We start from the raw sequence: 14,212 nt of genomic DNA, 5'->3' as shown, positions 1-14,212 counted from the left end.
AGAGGCTTGTATTACTTGGTCACCTGAACTCCAATAATGGTTATGTGAAATATTAAACCAAAGGACTCTTATACATATCGTGGGGTAACTAGTGATGCATCAACATCACATCAACATCAATTAAATTGCACAAATGGCTGTTTTGATCAAGTTTTTAATAATTATGTTTCTATTCAATAATAATTGAGATTCTATTTTAAATCTTTATTCAAATATTAACCTTTAAACTGTGGCAGCAATATAAACTTAAGAAGCATAACAATGTTATACAAGTTTTGGGTGAAGTAGTTTTATTTTTATGAATTATAAAAACCAATTGATTTTTTTTCCAGCAGACTTGTTGCTAAAAATATGCAAAATATGTGATCTTACCTTAACATTTGCCTAAAATGTAAAGTATTTTAGAAGGCAGCATAACTGTTCTAACCTTTAGTGCAGTGATGAATGCATATTGAAATGCTGCCTATGTAGACAACTCACTAGGTTTTGGAACAGAACCTCATACTCACACAGAACTGTGACCCTCAGCAATGTGTTACTTACAGTTTTCTGTTAAGCTTGGTAAGGAATCCCTGCTTGTCGTATTCTAAAGAGAGAAGAAATACAAGAAATCAACAGAGCTTATGTCCCTGAAAGAGAAAGAAGAGAGAGATGCAGTGTGTTATTGTCACTGTGCCAGCAGGAAGGGATGGAAATATTTCAGCAGAGAAGTATATTGTTGAGAGAACAGGTTATAAAGAAAGAGATTATTATTGTAGTTACACAGAAAGAAATGTGAGAGGCCGATTACTGTTTATAGACCGACATGGGTAGTATACATGTGACAGTCAGCAGCACAAAAACAATAAACTAAACAAAATTTAATATGGCTGTTCAGTTAAATGGCATTCAATGGCTACCAGCATTGACTCTGAACAGCCAGGAAGGAAAATACTGAAACATACTCTATGCAAAAAGAGAAAATACAAACACTGCAGAGTACAAGTGATTACACAATGCAAGTACACATAGCTTTCTCACTTTAGTGAACTATTAATTTTAAAAGGAATTGATGAATGTGTTTATAGTTATGTACCTATAGCTAACTACATGAGGAATGTGTGCTTGCAATGCATTAATCAAGCATTTGCATGTTTTGGCCAAACATTTCACAAACTTGAGATGAAACTATGTGCAGTTGCAATAAGGACATGAAATACTGATTGGTGAAAAAAAAAAGAAAAAAAAAAAAAAAAAAAAAAAAAAAAAAAGAGTGTGAGAAAAGGGATACGACTAGCACAGTGTGAGTTAATCTTAGCTATAATCTTAGCTATAAAAGACAGAAGAGTATTTGATTAAAGAATGACAAGGATGACATAAACACACATCCTTATCCTTATGCAAGCTGATAAACTCAATTAAGATTAAATATAATGTTTATGAAATCATAAAAAGAGGACTGGCTGCTACCAAGTAAGATCAACAAACATATCACTGCTCTAAGTGCCAGGCAACATTAGACTGCATAGTTCAATAAACCGAGTAATAAAGGTTTAGAACCCACAAAGTCCAATTTGATGTTACATGTTTAACACAGAAGGATATTACAGAGATGTGTTACTTCCTGACAAAAGATAAACATACAAAGAAAGAACCGTTAAAATAGGTCAAGACATATTTTTGGCATATCTCAAGCTGAAAGAAAGAAAGAAAGAAAGATTCCGGTACAGACGTGTGTTCTGGGCGCTGCATTAGTGCTGTTGGTAGCAGTGATGTTGCATTAGAAGTCGCAGGAGCTGCAGCAGGTGTTAGTCATAGCAGAAATCACTGCGCAGGGAGTCTTACAAACATCACAGTGCTTCTGTCAGATACCTGCCACCTGTTATCACTGCCTACCTCCAGAAATCTTCTGGGTCAAATGCAGCTTAAGCTCCACTGACAACATCTGTGACATGCTGCTACGCCTTTGAAATGGAGGAATAGCTGCAAGATTGAAATGTTTACATTGTTTAATAAAAACATTTTTATAACAGCGTTATAAAAACAAATAACGCTGTTATAAAACTGTTTTAGAAACACTAAGAAAGTATTTGCAGGTCATGGATATTGTTGCCAGTCTCTTGTCACTTTAACAGACTGATAAGCTCTTCTTGCACAACACATATATCTGCACAGTTTTGTTTTATTTAACTGGTTTGCACCCTGCCATGTGCCTTATGCCACTTTATCTATCTCCTTCTTAATTTTTCTTTATGTCCTCATTTGCATATCTGTATAGTTGTATGTACATATGTTTAAACTGTATTTATCTGTATTTGAACGTCTACTGTCAGTGTTTAATGTTAACTGTATGCACCAAGGGTCTGAGAGTAACGTCATTTCAATTCTCTGTATGTATGGGCTGTACATGTGGAAGAATTGACAATAAAGCTTGAACTTGACTTGATAGACCTACAGTTGCATCTTGCTGGAAAATTCACTTGTTACCATTTTAATCATTTAAAAGTCAGTATCATTATCAGTACATTATCCCCTATATCAACATTATTATTAGTAGTAGCAGTAATACCTAGATTTTCTAGATTATAATATAGATTTTAATATGGGAAGGACTGGACTGGTATTAATAGATAACTCCATATTAATAGATCAATGTTTAGTACAGCGTATTAGTCATTCAAGGTTTATGACTTTTTAATAGCGTTCAGAAGTTTTTCACCAGTGCTTGATATGGAAAAAAATCTGCAAAGCATAAAAATATAAATCTTTATTAACGTCATCATTTGGTCAGGCAGAAGCACGACAGATGTCTTCGTACTGAATGTGCAAGAAAAATTCTGCTTAAATATTAGAAATGCAATGGTGAAGCTTCATAATGTTGGGAGACCAAATGTGCAATTTAGTGATTTCATTATTTTTGTATATTAATTTAAACTTCTTGTATTTTGAACAGTGTTGAATGCTTGAGAAAACAAACATTTGTCTCAAACCTGCATTGTTACATATACAATTTTATAGAGTTACACAAACTTAAAAGTTCGGGGTGAATAAAATGGATACTTTTATTCAGCAAAGATGCATTAAATTGATCAAAGATTAAAGTAAAGACATTTATAACGTTACATAAGATTTCTATTCATCAAAGAATCCTGAGAAAAATGTCTCACAGTTTCCAGAAAAACATGAAGCAGCAAAACTGCTTTCAACATTGATCTCCCTTAATAACGAAATTATGCAGATGAATCTCCCAACATTACTGTAGAATCAGTATATGGTAAACCTCTACCTGAAGCTACTACACGTCCCGCGTAGAGTAACCTATCCAAATCAGCCTCTGAAACACAAGAGTGTGAGTTCAGCATACAGAAGGCATGTCATCACCTCTGTTTGAGTGAGATCTGATGCTTTTAGTGTCTCTGTAAACAGTGTTGAACAGCAGCACCCGGACTAGAGCGATGACAGAAAAACAAGGCTGTGAATTCACTCAACATCTGATACACTGGTTAGCAGATCAGACAACAAATACAACACTCATACTGCATAATGCAACTAAACCAAACAAACAGACCTGCGGAGGGTGCAGTACAGCACACACTGTTACAAACAACGCATTCTTTTATATGTACGAGAGAAACTGGACAACAAGCATACGTTCTGCAGTTCCTGAAAAACTATGAGAAATGCTGCAATGCATACATTTAACAACTAACCAGCTAATAAACCAATTTAGCGACTGCAGCATGATTTACAACACTGGTTAAACACAATTGACTGAATCTTAAAATGATCTTGAAACACTTCTGCCTAAATACTTAGGCAGAAATTAGTTTTGTAGCCACAGAAATGCTTAAAAGAACAGTACACCAAACAGGAAAATTTGCTGAACATTTACTCACCCTCAGGTCATACAAGTTGTAGATGAGTTAGCCTGTTCATCAAAACAGATTTGGAGAAATGTAGCATTGCATCACTTGCTCACCAATGGCTCCTCTGCAGTGAATGGGTGCCGTCAGAATGAGAGTCCAAACAGCTGATAAAAACATCACAATAATACACACCACTCCAGTCCATCAATTAACATCTTGTGAAGAGAAAAGCTGCATGTTTGTAAGAAACAAATCTATAATAAACATAATTTTAACTTAAAATCATTGCTTCCAGCTAAAATACAAGTCCTCTATCCATAATAGAGCTTTCTCCAGTGAAGAAGTCATTTTGTCTGAATCAGGAAAATCTGCACAGATCAAGCACCGTTTACAAGCGTAAACAGTCCAAAACAGCTCTAAACAAATATGTGGGTGGATTTTAATATGAGAGACAACTGAGACAACTTTTCCACCAGGGGGAGAGTTATCATCAATTATGAACTCATATTTTGTCCAGAAGCGACAGTTTAAAAGTTAAAAAATCTTGATGGACTTGTTTCTTACAAACACGCATGTTTTCACTTAGCAAGATGTTAACTGATGGGCTGGAGTGGTGTGGATTATTGTGATGTTATTATCAGCTGTTTGGACTCTCATTCTGACGGCACCCATTCACTGCAGAGCATCCAATGGTGAGCGAGTGATGGAATGCTAATCTCATCTACATCTTTGAAAGCCTGAGGTTGAGGGTGATTTTGTTTTGGTTGAACTATCGTTTATGCATTTCTATACCTAAAAAAAGAATCCTGAAAAATGTTTGATTTGACAATTATTTGAAAAATATGGAAAACAGTAATAATCAAGAATGCGTTCAAACATTTGACCTGCAGAGTTGGTGATTGACAAACGACAGAAAAACAGGGTTGATAAACAGGGATACTTCACTGGATCATCGGTTTTATTTGTTGGACTCTGACTCTGTAAAACAGACAATTGTACCAGACATCTCTAATAAAACATCAAGGCTAAATTGATTTCTGGTTTACAGTCAAGAGTTTCTGCCAGGTGGACTTTGGAGGGAACCAAGAATATTCAGAGACACACCATATCTGTATAAGGAATGTGCAAAATGCCGCAGTGCTAGAAAAGTCTGTGTGCGACTGTGAACAGAAAAAAGCTGATTTTCTGTTCTTGCACTTACATGATTATGAATTACACTAGTTACACAGTAAGCAATATGGTAGCATTTTGTGGTTCAATTTTAGAGTGACGCAGCCTGGCTGGTGAACGAGAAAAAGTCCTGAAGCTTTTGTCTGTTGTATGTGCCAAAAAGCAAAATGCAGCAAAATTACTAACAAATGCTGATCAGACTTCGATAAAGAGATCATTCCCGGTTCCAATGTACGTTAAAACACAGAGGCTTGTATTATTTGTCATTACTTTGCAACCTGAACTCCGTAAATGATTATATGAAACAAATAATGTGTTACACATGGTAACATTTACTAGTTTGATATGTGAAAAACAAGGTGTAATGACTGAATTAAGACTACACCAACTACAGTCATTTTTAGTCTCTTTAATGTAATAACTGCATATTTTCACCTCTGCATGTAAACGTTTTAGTATCTAGAACAACTGATTCATATTTCCATTGTTTCATTATCACAAACATGAAAGATATCTACTCTTTAACCATAAATCAGTTTATAATACATGACAATATACACTAACGTTCAAAAGTTCGCGGTCAGTAAGATTTTTTTTTTTTAAATAAAGATACTTTTATTAAGCAAGAATCCATTAAATCTTTTAAAAGTGACAGTACAGATATTTATAATGTTACAAAAGATTTCTCTTTCAAAAAAATGCTGCTCTTCTGACCTTTCTATTCATCAAAGAATCCTTAAAAAATGCACCACAGTATGAAGCAGCATAACGGTTTTCAACACCATAATGAATGAAGGATCATGTGACACTGAAGACTGGAGTAATGATGCTGAAAATTCAGCTTTGCATTACAGAAATAAATTACATTTTACAATATATTACAATTGAAAATAATATTTCACAAAACTGTATTAATTTAACAAATAAATGCAGCGTTGGTGAGCATTAGAGACTTCCTTTGAAATAATTCACCACAAAGGGTGGTGTTGGCGCAGTGGATAAGACACATGCCTTTGGTGTGAGAGACCCGGGTTCGAATCCACTGTGAGACACCAATGTGTCCCTGAGCAAGACACTTAACCCCTAGTTGCTCCAGAGGCGTGCGACCTCTGACCTATAGCAATTGTAAGTCGCTTTGAATAAAAGCATCAGCTAAATGAATAAAATGAAAAAATGATAATTAAAATAAAAAAATACTGACCTCAAAGCTTTACAGTTCTAGGACTCAGATGTATAATGAATTCCCTTATTAACTGCATTAGTTTTTGAGGTGAAGATGATATCAGATACCACAGCTTCTATTTTTATCTTGTGACATGCGATCATGGTGGTGCTGTGTTACACATGTCAAACTAGACCGTATCACCCAACAGCCTTAATTTCAGGCATTACGTATCGTGGGGAAAACCAGATCTAGAGAAGCTAAAGTTGTGACAGTTCACTTTTTATAAAAAAAGAAAAATCTGTTATGTAATGAAACAAAAAGCAATTTCAGAGAGCCTTGCCGTTGAACGTTTACTCTGAATGACACCACACATAAGGGAATTCATGTGCTTGACTGACTAGAGCTAGAAAACTGCATTGTGCTGATTCATTCTGTACTGACCACTGCTCTATATAATCATTATGATTCATTTAAAGGCATGTGCATTGGAAGTTCTCCTTTTGTGTTCCACGTAAGAAAATAGTCATGTATACTCACGAGATTTCTGGACTGGGCTCCGTAGGTGCAGTCTGCCAGACGAATAGTAGAGGAATATCAGTACCATGATGGGACAAATTAAAAACATGAAGCTCCGTGTGGACTTCATCCTGATCATCTCATACGAAGCTTCATCTGGTCTGAGTCACCTGAAAACACAAGCACGCAACACACTGATCAATCACGGTGCTTTCGCAAGATAAACATCAACTTGTTCAATAACCTGTCTGCACTCCTCACTCACAATGTTCTTATTATCACCTCTGTTATTTTGCACATTTAAAATACGCAACTTACATACCTCACTGTATAATGCACCTTCTGATTATACTTCCTTGCAACCTAAGTTGTATGTACAGTCATTTGCACTGAGCTAGTCTCTCCCTTTCTACCTCATAACTTGCACTATATGTCATAAAACTTAATGTATACACATATTTTTTATATACTTTGTTATTTGCACTTCTGGTTAGATGCATTTCATTGGCTCTGTACTTGTACTCTGCACAGTGACAATAAAGTTGAATCTAATCTAACTTCATAAACTGATGTTTGGTCTTTCAATTCATGAAACCTAAACTGGTATTTATTTAAATGGCTTAAAACAAATAGTAAAATGTTAGGTAACATGACTGATGAGTTCAACATGGGTCAGCAACAACAGAGATGTGTTACTTTTATGCGGATATGTTCAGAACATGCAGTGACAGACCTAACCACAGTTTCTACCAAACCACCCTAGTTACTACAATTAGAAATTACTTTGAACCTTTAAAATCATTTTGATGATGTAAGCAAATATTCTGGAAGCTGTTTATAAGCTGGTGACATGCAACTGTTTCTGTAAGAAGTTATATCTACCTGATTTGTTTACCATGTGGTCTGTCATACTAATAAAATAAAACCAGTTAATTCAGATGTTTTGTTATATAATCTAAAACTAGACTTCCTTTGGCTGATTATAATATGATTTTATAATATAATATAATACTGGATCGTTTTCAACACATGGCTCCCAATAGGTTAAAACCCCATGTTTGCAAATGTTTTTATTAAGTGACTACCCTTACAAAGATGTACTGTAGCAATATCACGATTCAGTGATGGTACCAGGTACCCCTAGTTAATAAAACACCTGCTGGGACTTCTATCATAATATAGATCCCTAAAGGGAATTTTCACATACATTTACATATATTTTTGTTATAATATAATTTTATATATTATAACATAATATAATAAACTATAACTGGATAATATATTTTAACATAATACAAATTTACATAAAATAACAACTAGGTTGAACTCAAATGATTATATGAAACAAAAAATGTGTTACACATGGTAACATTTACTAGTTTGATATGTGAAAAACAAGGTGTAATGACTGAATTAAGACTACACCAACTACAGTCATTTTTAGTCTCTTTAATGTAATAACTGCATATTTTCACCTCTGCATGTAAAAGTTTTAGTATCTAGGACAACTGATTCATATTTCCATTGTTTCATTATCACAAACATGAAAGATATCTACTCTTTAACCATAAATCAGTTTATAATACATGACAATATACACTAACGTTCAAAAGTTCGGGGTCAGTAAGATTTTTTTATTTAAAGAAAGATACTTTTATTAAGCAAGAATCCATTAAATCTTTTAAAAGTGACAGTACTGATATTTATAATGTTACAAAAGATTTCTCTTTCAAAAAAATGCTGCTCTTCTGACCTTTCTATTCATCAAAGAATCCTTAAAAAATATCATCTAAAACTAGGCTTCATTTGGCTGATTATAATATCATTTTATAATATAATACTGGATCTTTTTCAACACATGGCTCCCAATAGGTTAAAAGTTCAGTGTTACAAATTTACATAAAATAACAACTGGATCTTTTCTGAAGCATAACTTCTAAAAGGACAAAACAGCACGGGCATGGTACTCCATTGCTAACGTTAAATGTCCAAAAATAGCATCACCACAGTACTTTTGTTCATTTGTTTGGTATCAAATTAAATACAATTAGTTCAATGTTTCAAAAAGACCAAACTCCAAGACTTCTTTTAACAACTAGTGAAGGTTTTTAACGATTCAGAAACTCGGTGGAGCCTGGTAACCAATGGAAACTGCTCGGCTCCCGGTCGCTGTATGCTACATAACGGTAACAGATACATCCAGTTAGCGCTTTAGCTAAACCTCAAAACCACCAAACACATATTCCTCTCGGCCCACCGACTCGTGTCAATTATATGAGCTACACAACCACACGGTCAACGTACACACTGCGTTAATAAGAACCGGTCCACAGCCGTTACGAGAGACAAAATGTCAACAAAACGTTTAGCGCGTGTCAGTGTGCGAGAGGCTAACTGTCCTCCTACCTCACAGAAACCGAGCGATGAGGTAAACATCTCCATAAACACACCGTTGTCGCACACGTCTGTCGTTACAGCTCTTCTGGTGGAACAGGAAAAACATGTCTTTTATATCTCAGCTCCTCTTATCAACTCGGTTCCCCGGGTGAGCGAAGTGAAGAGAAGAGAAAACAAAGATCATCCCGTAAAGGTAAGGTTGAGGAGGAAGGACGAGGGTATCTTCTATCTGGCCTGCGCGCGCGCACACCATCCAGGCCCATCATACTCCACTACTATACACACACACACACACACACACACACACATAGCTGAGAGAACACACCGTGTTGTGTTGCTTGAGATAGGCTATGTGTTATACGTATTAGTCTACTGTTACTAAAGGTAAGAACAATAACAATAACTAACTGACAATTACCAAAATACAATGCCATTACAGTGGTATTCTGGAAATTCACCATTGAGGAACTTGAGGACCATGCCAATATGATAATCATGCACTATACCATAAATATAGCCTATCACAGTTCTTTATTGCACTATGAATCACTCAGTTGTATTGGGCTGTTACCACTACATGTTTAAAAGTCATTTGTTATCAGTCTTGTTGTGATCTATGATCATTTTCTGATTTCAGTGTTAAAAATAGAACAAAATCTAAATCCATCTACTTGTATACATAGCTATTTATATACTTTGTAGGTCAAAGGATAGTAAGAAAGAGGCACAGATATTACTACCTAAATTAATACAAATGTTTTTCAGCTCTTTTCAGGGGAAAAATCCCTTATGATGTCAGTAAAGTCCAATTTACAGGGAAGTTAAGTTAATTCTCAGTGGAAGTGCACATGAGATCATTTAGTCTTTGTTGCCTCGTAATTGTCTGTTCAAATCCAAGGACAGTTCAGAAACAGTCTTATCCGCAGGATAATGGAAGTGCACTTCACAATAACACAATGCTCTGTCTGTTCTCACATCTATCAGCACAGGAAACACAATTAAACTGAACTATTTTGTTTGCATTATTCTTATTTTAAAGTCAATTTGAAAAAAAAAAAATTTAAATCTTCGAAATGAATAAATTGAATGCAAATACAATAAAATAAAATAAAATAAAATGCATGCAAAGAAAAACAGATTCTATATTGTAAAAACTGAATTAACCTGTTTCCCATATCTCATCTTGCATGCATAACAAAGACGTTTTTGTTGCTTTGGTGATAATTAAAGGTGCTGCATTTATTTATTGTGGCACCACACAAATGACAGAGGCCTTGACTAAACTAATGACTGGTATGTGTGTCTCTTAGATAAATGCATGTTTGATATTATAAGTGATTCATAAAGATTTCCTGTTAACATGTTGTGAAAGGTGGGCAGAGCTTGTAGGCTGCTGTATATGCAAATCTCTGAACACACATTTCAGACACACTTTGATCTCTGAGCACTGATCTCATGCTAATTTGGGTCATCATAAGTTCAGTTTGTGAGTCAGATCTCTATGACCCTCTTTATAAATTAAAGATCACTTACCTTTATGTTTCCTGTTACAGACGGATCAGCAAACTTTGCGCTTCAGCATTACATCAAAACGTTTTTTCTAAAAACATGACTAGACCTTTTGTTAACAATTGGCATGAAGAGGCTTTAAATAAGGGCGTCACTTCACAAAGAGACAACAATACTTCAGACAGTGTTGGCCGGCTTCCCTTCGCAATCCTTCTCGTTTCCCAAGAGTTGAGGTTTTGCAATCATGAATAAACATTCATAAATTGATCTTAACTTTTAAGTTCTACTTTTAATAGGGGAACTAATGTTAGTGTAACAGAACTAACAGAAGTAGTAGAATTTTTGAGTGAAAGGTCAAAACTTGGGGTATTTAACAACAGACAAACTCCTAACAATATGAAAAATACAAACACAAATACATTTTAATGCTTCGTGTTTATTCTCAAGGAGTGATACTTCACAAGGTTTCTCCAATGCAGGACTGAAAGTCTTTCAGTAGTGTGGTCTCTTCAGGTCCATATCTGTTTTGAGGAGATCTGGAGCAGGAACGATTCCCTTTCGTACCCCTCTTCGATGAGGATTCTGGGATGGGTGACTGGGATTGACGGCCGTGGCTTGGACTGGTTTGGTAAGAACGCATAGATCTGGTTCCATTTTTAAAACGATTCACCTCCTGAATTAAAAAGATTCATAAAATGATTCTGAAATGAAGACGCAGAAGATGACCTACAAGAAGAAACGGCCTAAGGTCTTACTTGACGCAAAACAGTGTTTGCGGTCAAACTGTCAGGAGAAACATCTGACTGTCTGCAGGTTGGACAAACATGTCTGTCAGACTCCAGCAAACACGTTCTGATACCTGACACCAAAAGATTGTCAGAAACAGCCTGTTTGTTTCTGACTGATGTCTGTTTGATCAGACACTCACATTCATCACAGTAGCTGCTCCTGCAGCAGGGAATCATCACAGCATCAGTCAGCAGATCCTTACAGATCAGACACAGCAGCACAGCAGGAACCGGATCACATGAGGATGGGGATGAAGGGTTATTCTGGGGTGAGAAGGGCGGCTTCTCTTTCTTCCCAGTCGCATAGGCATCACTACTCCGATCAAACACATGATTCATACACAAGACTTGAACAAACACTAGAACCTGCCGCAAGACCAAGTACAGTAAACTCACGCATCCAGAACGGAAATGACGTATTTCCCACTGCTGTCCATCATGACTCCCTTTCTGTCCGGATCATCCACCTCCAGCAGGAAACTACGAGGAATCCCTGCGCATTTCCGTATGTGCTTATGAGGAGCACAGCTTTTGTCCTGTGAATTCATGAATGACATTCAAACTCTTAGACAGACTAACGGGGAAACGAGCTCAAGTTCACAGCAGCTGTGATCTCTCAAAGCCCAGTTACCACATTGCTCGGGCAGTTTTTAATGTGATGTCCAGGAATCCTGCAGCGGAAGCAGATGTAGTTTGGTGGAAGCAGTCCGACCAGCTTCATCGCATCACTGATGAATGTCAGAATCATGAGCATCTCTCGTATATCACAGATTCATTCGCTGTCAATGTCTGAACACTCACCTGCTGGAATAATAGCACAGACTGGACTGGTACATCACAGCTTTGAGTTTGTCCTCCTCTGATGCATTTGCCTCAGCCAGATTCTCAGTCTGTTTCACAGGCATTTGCATCTTTTAATGTTTAGCACTGAGACACTCAAACCTCCTGGAAGAAGCTGCTTGTGTGTCATTGTGGCTTCACAATACATGGTGTTTTGATGTTCAGCTCTTATTGTCTTCATTATGACACTTCATATGCAAGCACTGAAGTTCATTATTAGTGTATTTCTCTTTGATTTCAATACCTTCAGAAGCAGATCCAGTGAAACTGGTGAAGAATCACCAATCTGCTGCTGAAAAACACATGAACACAAGAGGAGTTTTACCTCTGTGACGAGACACAAGGCTTATTTAGGACAATAGTGAGGTCAGTCACAGAGTTTGGAGACCAGAAACATGAACAAGACACTCAGAGACATAAATGAGACGCTCATCTACAGAAACCCACTCAGAATGAAGACCCACAGCCTTGACCGTCAGGGAATTGATAATAGTTTTGTTTAATTGCAGTAATCATACAGCAAATGTGGTTATTCATACATAAAATGTAAGATAAAATTGTACAAAAGTGCATATAGATTGAAAATATTATTACCTTTGATTCAAAACAAGTAAACAAATGGCTTGTCCTGACAGTTTGATCTAAAACTGAGTAACTTTATAAAGCTTAGCAAACGTGGCTATCTGTAATATACTAGAGGAGACAGCTGACGATGTTCCATATGTTACAGTATAAGAATAACCATAGGAATCAAATATTCGACGCATTGGTTTTCATGTTTAATTAACTCTCTTTTCAAACACTTTTCTACATACTGTTTGTGAAGATCCACATGATGGTTCAGGCCGATTACTGCAAAACCAAACAGCAAAGAGTTCACATGATTAAAACACCAATGACAGACTGATGATTCTTCATATGACATCTAAATAATAACAGTTGTGTTCATATCACGTGACTTACTTGACAGATCTTGTGTTTGTGGATTTGAGGCCAACAGCAGGGATTCGTCTGATAATGACTGATGTGTTGTTGGGAATGAGAGCTTCATCATCAGTGTATTCTGACAGCAATAAAACCTTTAGCTTCACTCCCACAGTATTATTTGAGTGCCATTAAATATATCAAAATAGCTAAATATTACTGACTCCATATCATGGGAACATACACTAGTACAGCAGCAGATTCATAAAATATAACAGTTTACTGAACATAAAAGCATTGTGTTCTACATGTTTAGTTTAGTTTGAGGAGCTGAACTCACCTTCATTGGTTTGCTCGCTGCTGATCTTTAGGTCACAGAGCTTCAGTCTCTCTCGTCTCATGATTTGTTGTTTTAATTCTCTCACAGTGATGTGAACTCCTTCAAACGGGATCGTGTCGTGACTGAGTTTACTTCGAAACTGATAATGAACACAAGGCATGGTGACACGTTCAGATTTCACCACACAAACCAAAACTGGTCTAAACGACCACAATCGCGAAGGGAAAATCCAACGATCAATAGATTAACTCAGCTATCAGCTCAATAATCATATCTATGGATGAGAGTCAGGGTTACAGAAAACAACAACAGAACGTTGCCATGGATACGAAATGACGCGAAACTCGTGACATCCAGCAAACATCTCTTCCGTTTTGAAATATTTCTTAAATTTAATTTTCACCTTCTATTCATATAATCAAAGAAAATCCGTCCCCCACACCGCTTATTAAAGAGGATTTCTGCAAAGTAATGTGTAAAAAAAATACGTTTTAAAAATTAGTATACGTTTGTGCTATGCATTGCCCAGGAAAGACAACTGAACTAAATTAACATTTTATCAGTCAATTAAATAAACAGTAATAACCTATTACTGAAAGATTGTCACTGCATTTTAATCCATAAATTAAACGGGATTTTGTTCATTTTTTGCTGATGCATTATCCCTTTAATTGACTTTTATGCTGTGTGATGATTTTCTTTTCTTCAGAATTGCATG

General features: G+C 36.1%; 2 protein-coding genes across 5 annotated transcripts in view; both read right to left on the bottom strand.

The window, feature by feature from the left end:
- Positions 1–9,372, bottom strand: part of LOC306844624 (CMP-N-acetylneuraminate-beta-1,4-galactoside alpha-2,3-sialyltransferase-like) — a 36,111-nt gene extending 26,739 nt beyond the window's left edge. For 2 of the 4 annotated variants that reach the window (XM_079376887.1, XM_079376888.1), the window contains exons 1-5: positions 9,103–9,372; positions 6,718–6,866; positions 3,266–3,313; positions 1,876–1,962; positions 544–586 (exon numbers count right to left, since the gene is read on the bottom strand). In XM_079376887.1, the coding sequence (XP_079233013.1) occupies positions 544–586; positions 1,876–1,962; positions 3,266–3,313; positions 6,718–6,835 (296 nt within the window). In that variant the 5' untranslated portion in view covers positions 6,836–6,866; positions 9,103–9,372. The remainder of the gene's footprint in view (positions 1–543; positions 587–1,875; positions 1,963–3,265; positions 3,314–6,717; positions 6,867–9,102) is intronic. The other 2 variants (XM_079376889.1, XM_079376890.1) reach the window with 1 other exon arrangement.
- A 1,647-nt stretch (positions 9,373–11,019) lies between these two features.
- LOC306844623 (E3 ubiquitin-protein ligase RBBP6-like) lies at positions 11,020–13,801 on the bottom strand. Its single transcript, XM_079376886.1, has 10 exons — positions 13,495–13,801; positions 13,194–13,293; positions 13,046–13,082; positions 12,475–12,522; positions 12,192–12,280; positions 12,022–12,118; positions 11,787–11,926; positions 11,531–11,703; positions 11,358–11,461; positions 11,020–11,275 (listed from the first exon to the last, which is right to left on the bottom strand). Exons 1-10 carry the CDS (start codon positions 13,652–13,654, stop codon positions 11,060–11,062), a joined length of 1,164 nt encoding a protein of 387 aa, XP_079233012.1. The 5' UTR covers positions 13,655–13,801; the 3' UTR covers positions 11,020–11,059.
- Positions 13,802–14,212: the final 411 nt, after the last annotated feature.

The sequence above is a fragment of the Barbus barbus genome (genome assembly GCF_936440315.1).
Source record: "Barbus barbus genome assembly, chromosome: 25".
NCBI lineage: Eukaryota > Metazoa > Chordata > Actinopteri > Cypriniformes > Cyprinidae > Barbus > Barbus barbus.
The sequence above is the reverse complement of the archived record's forward strand: the minus strand, read 5'-3'. Positions and strand labels throughout refer to the sequence as shown.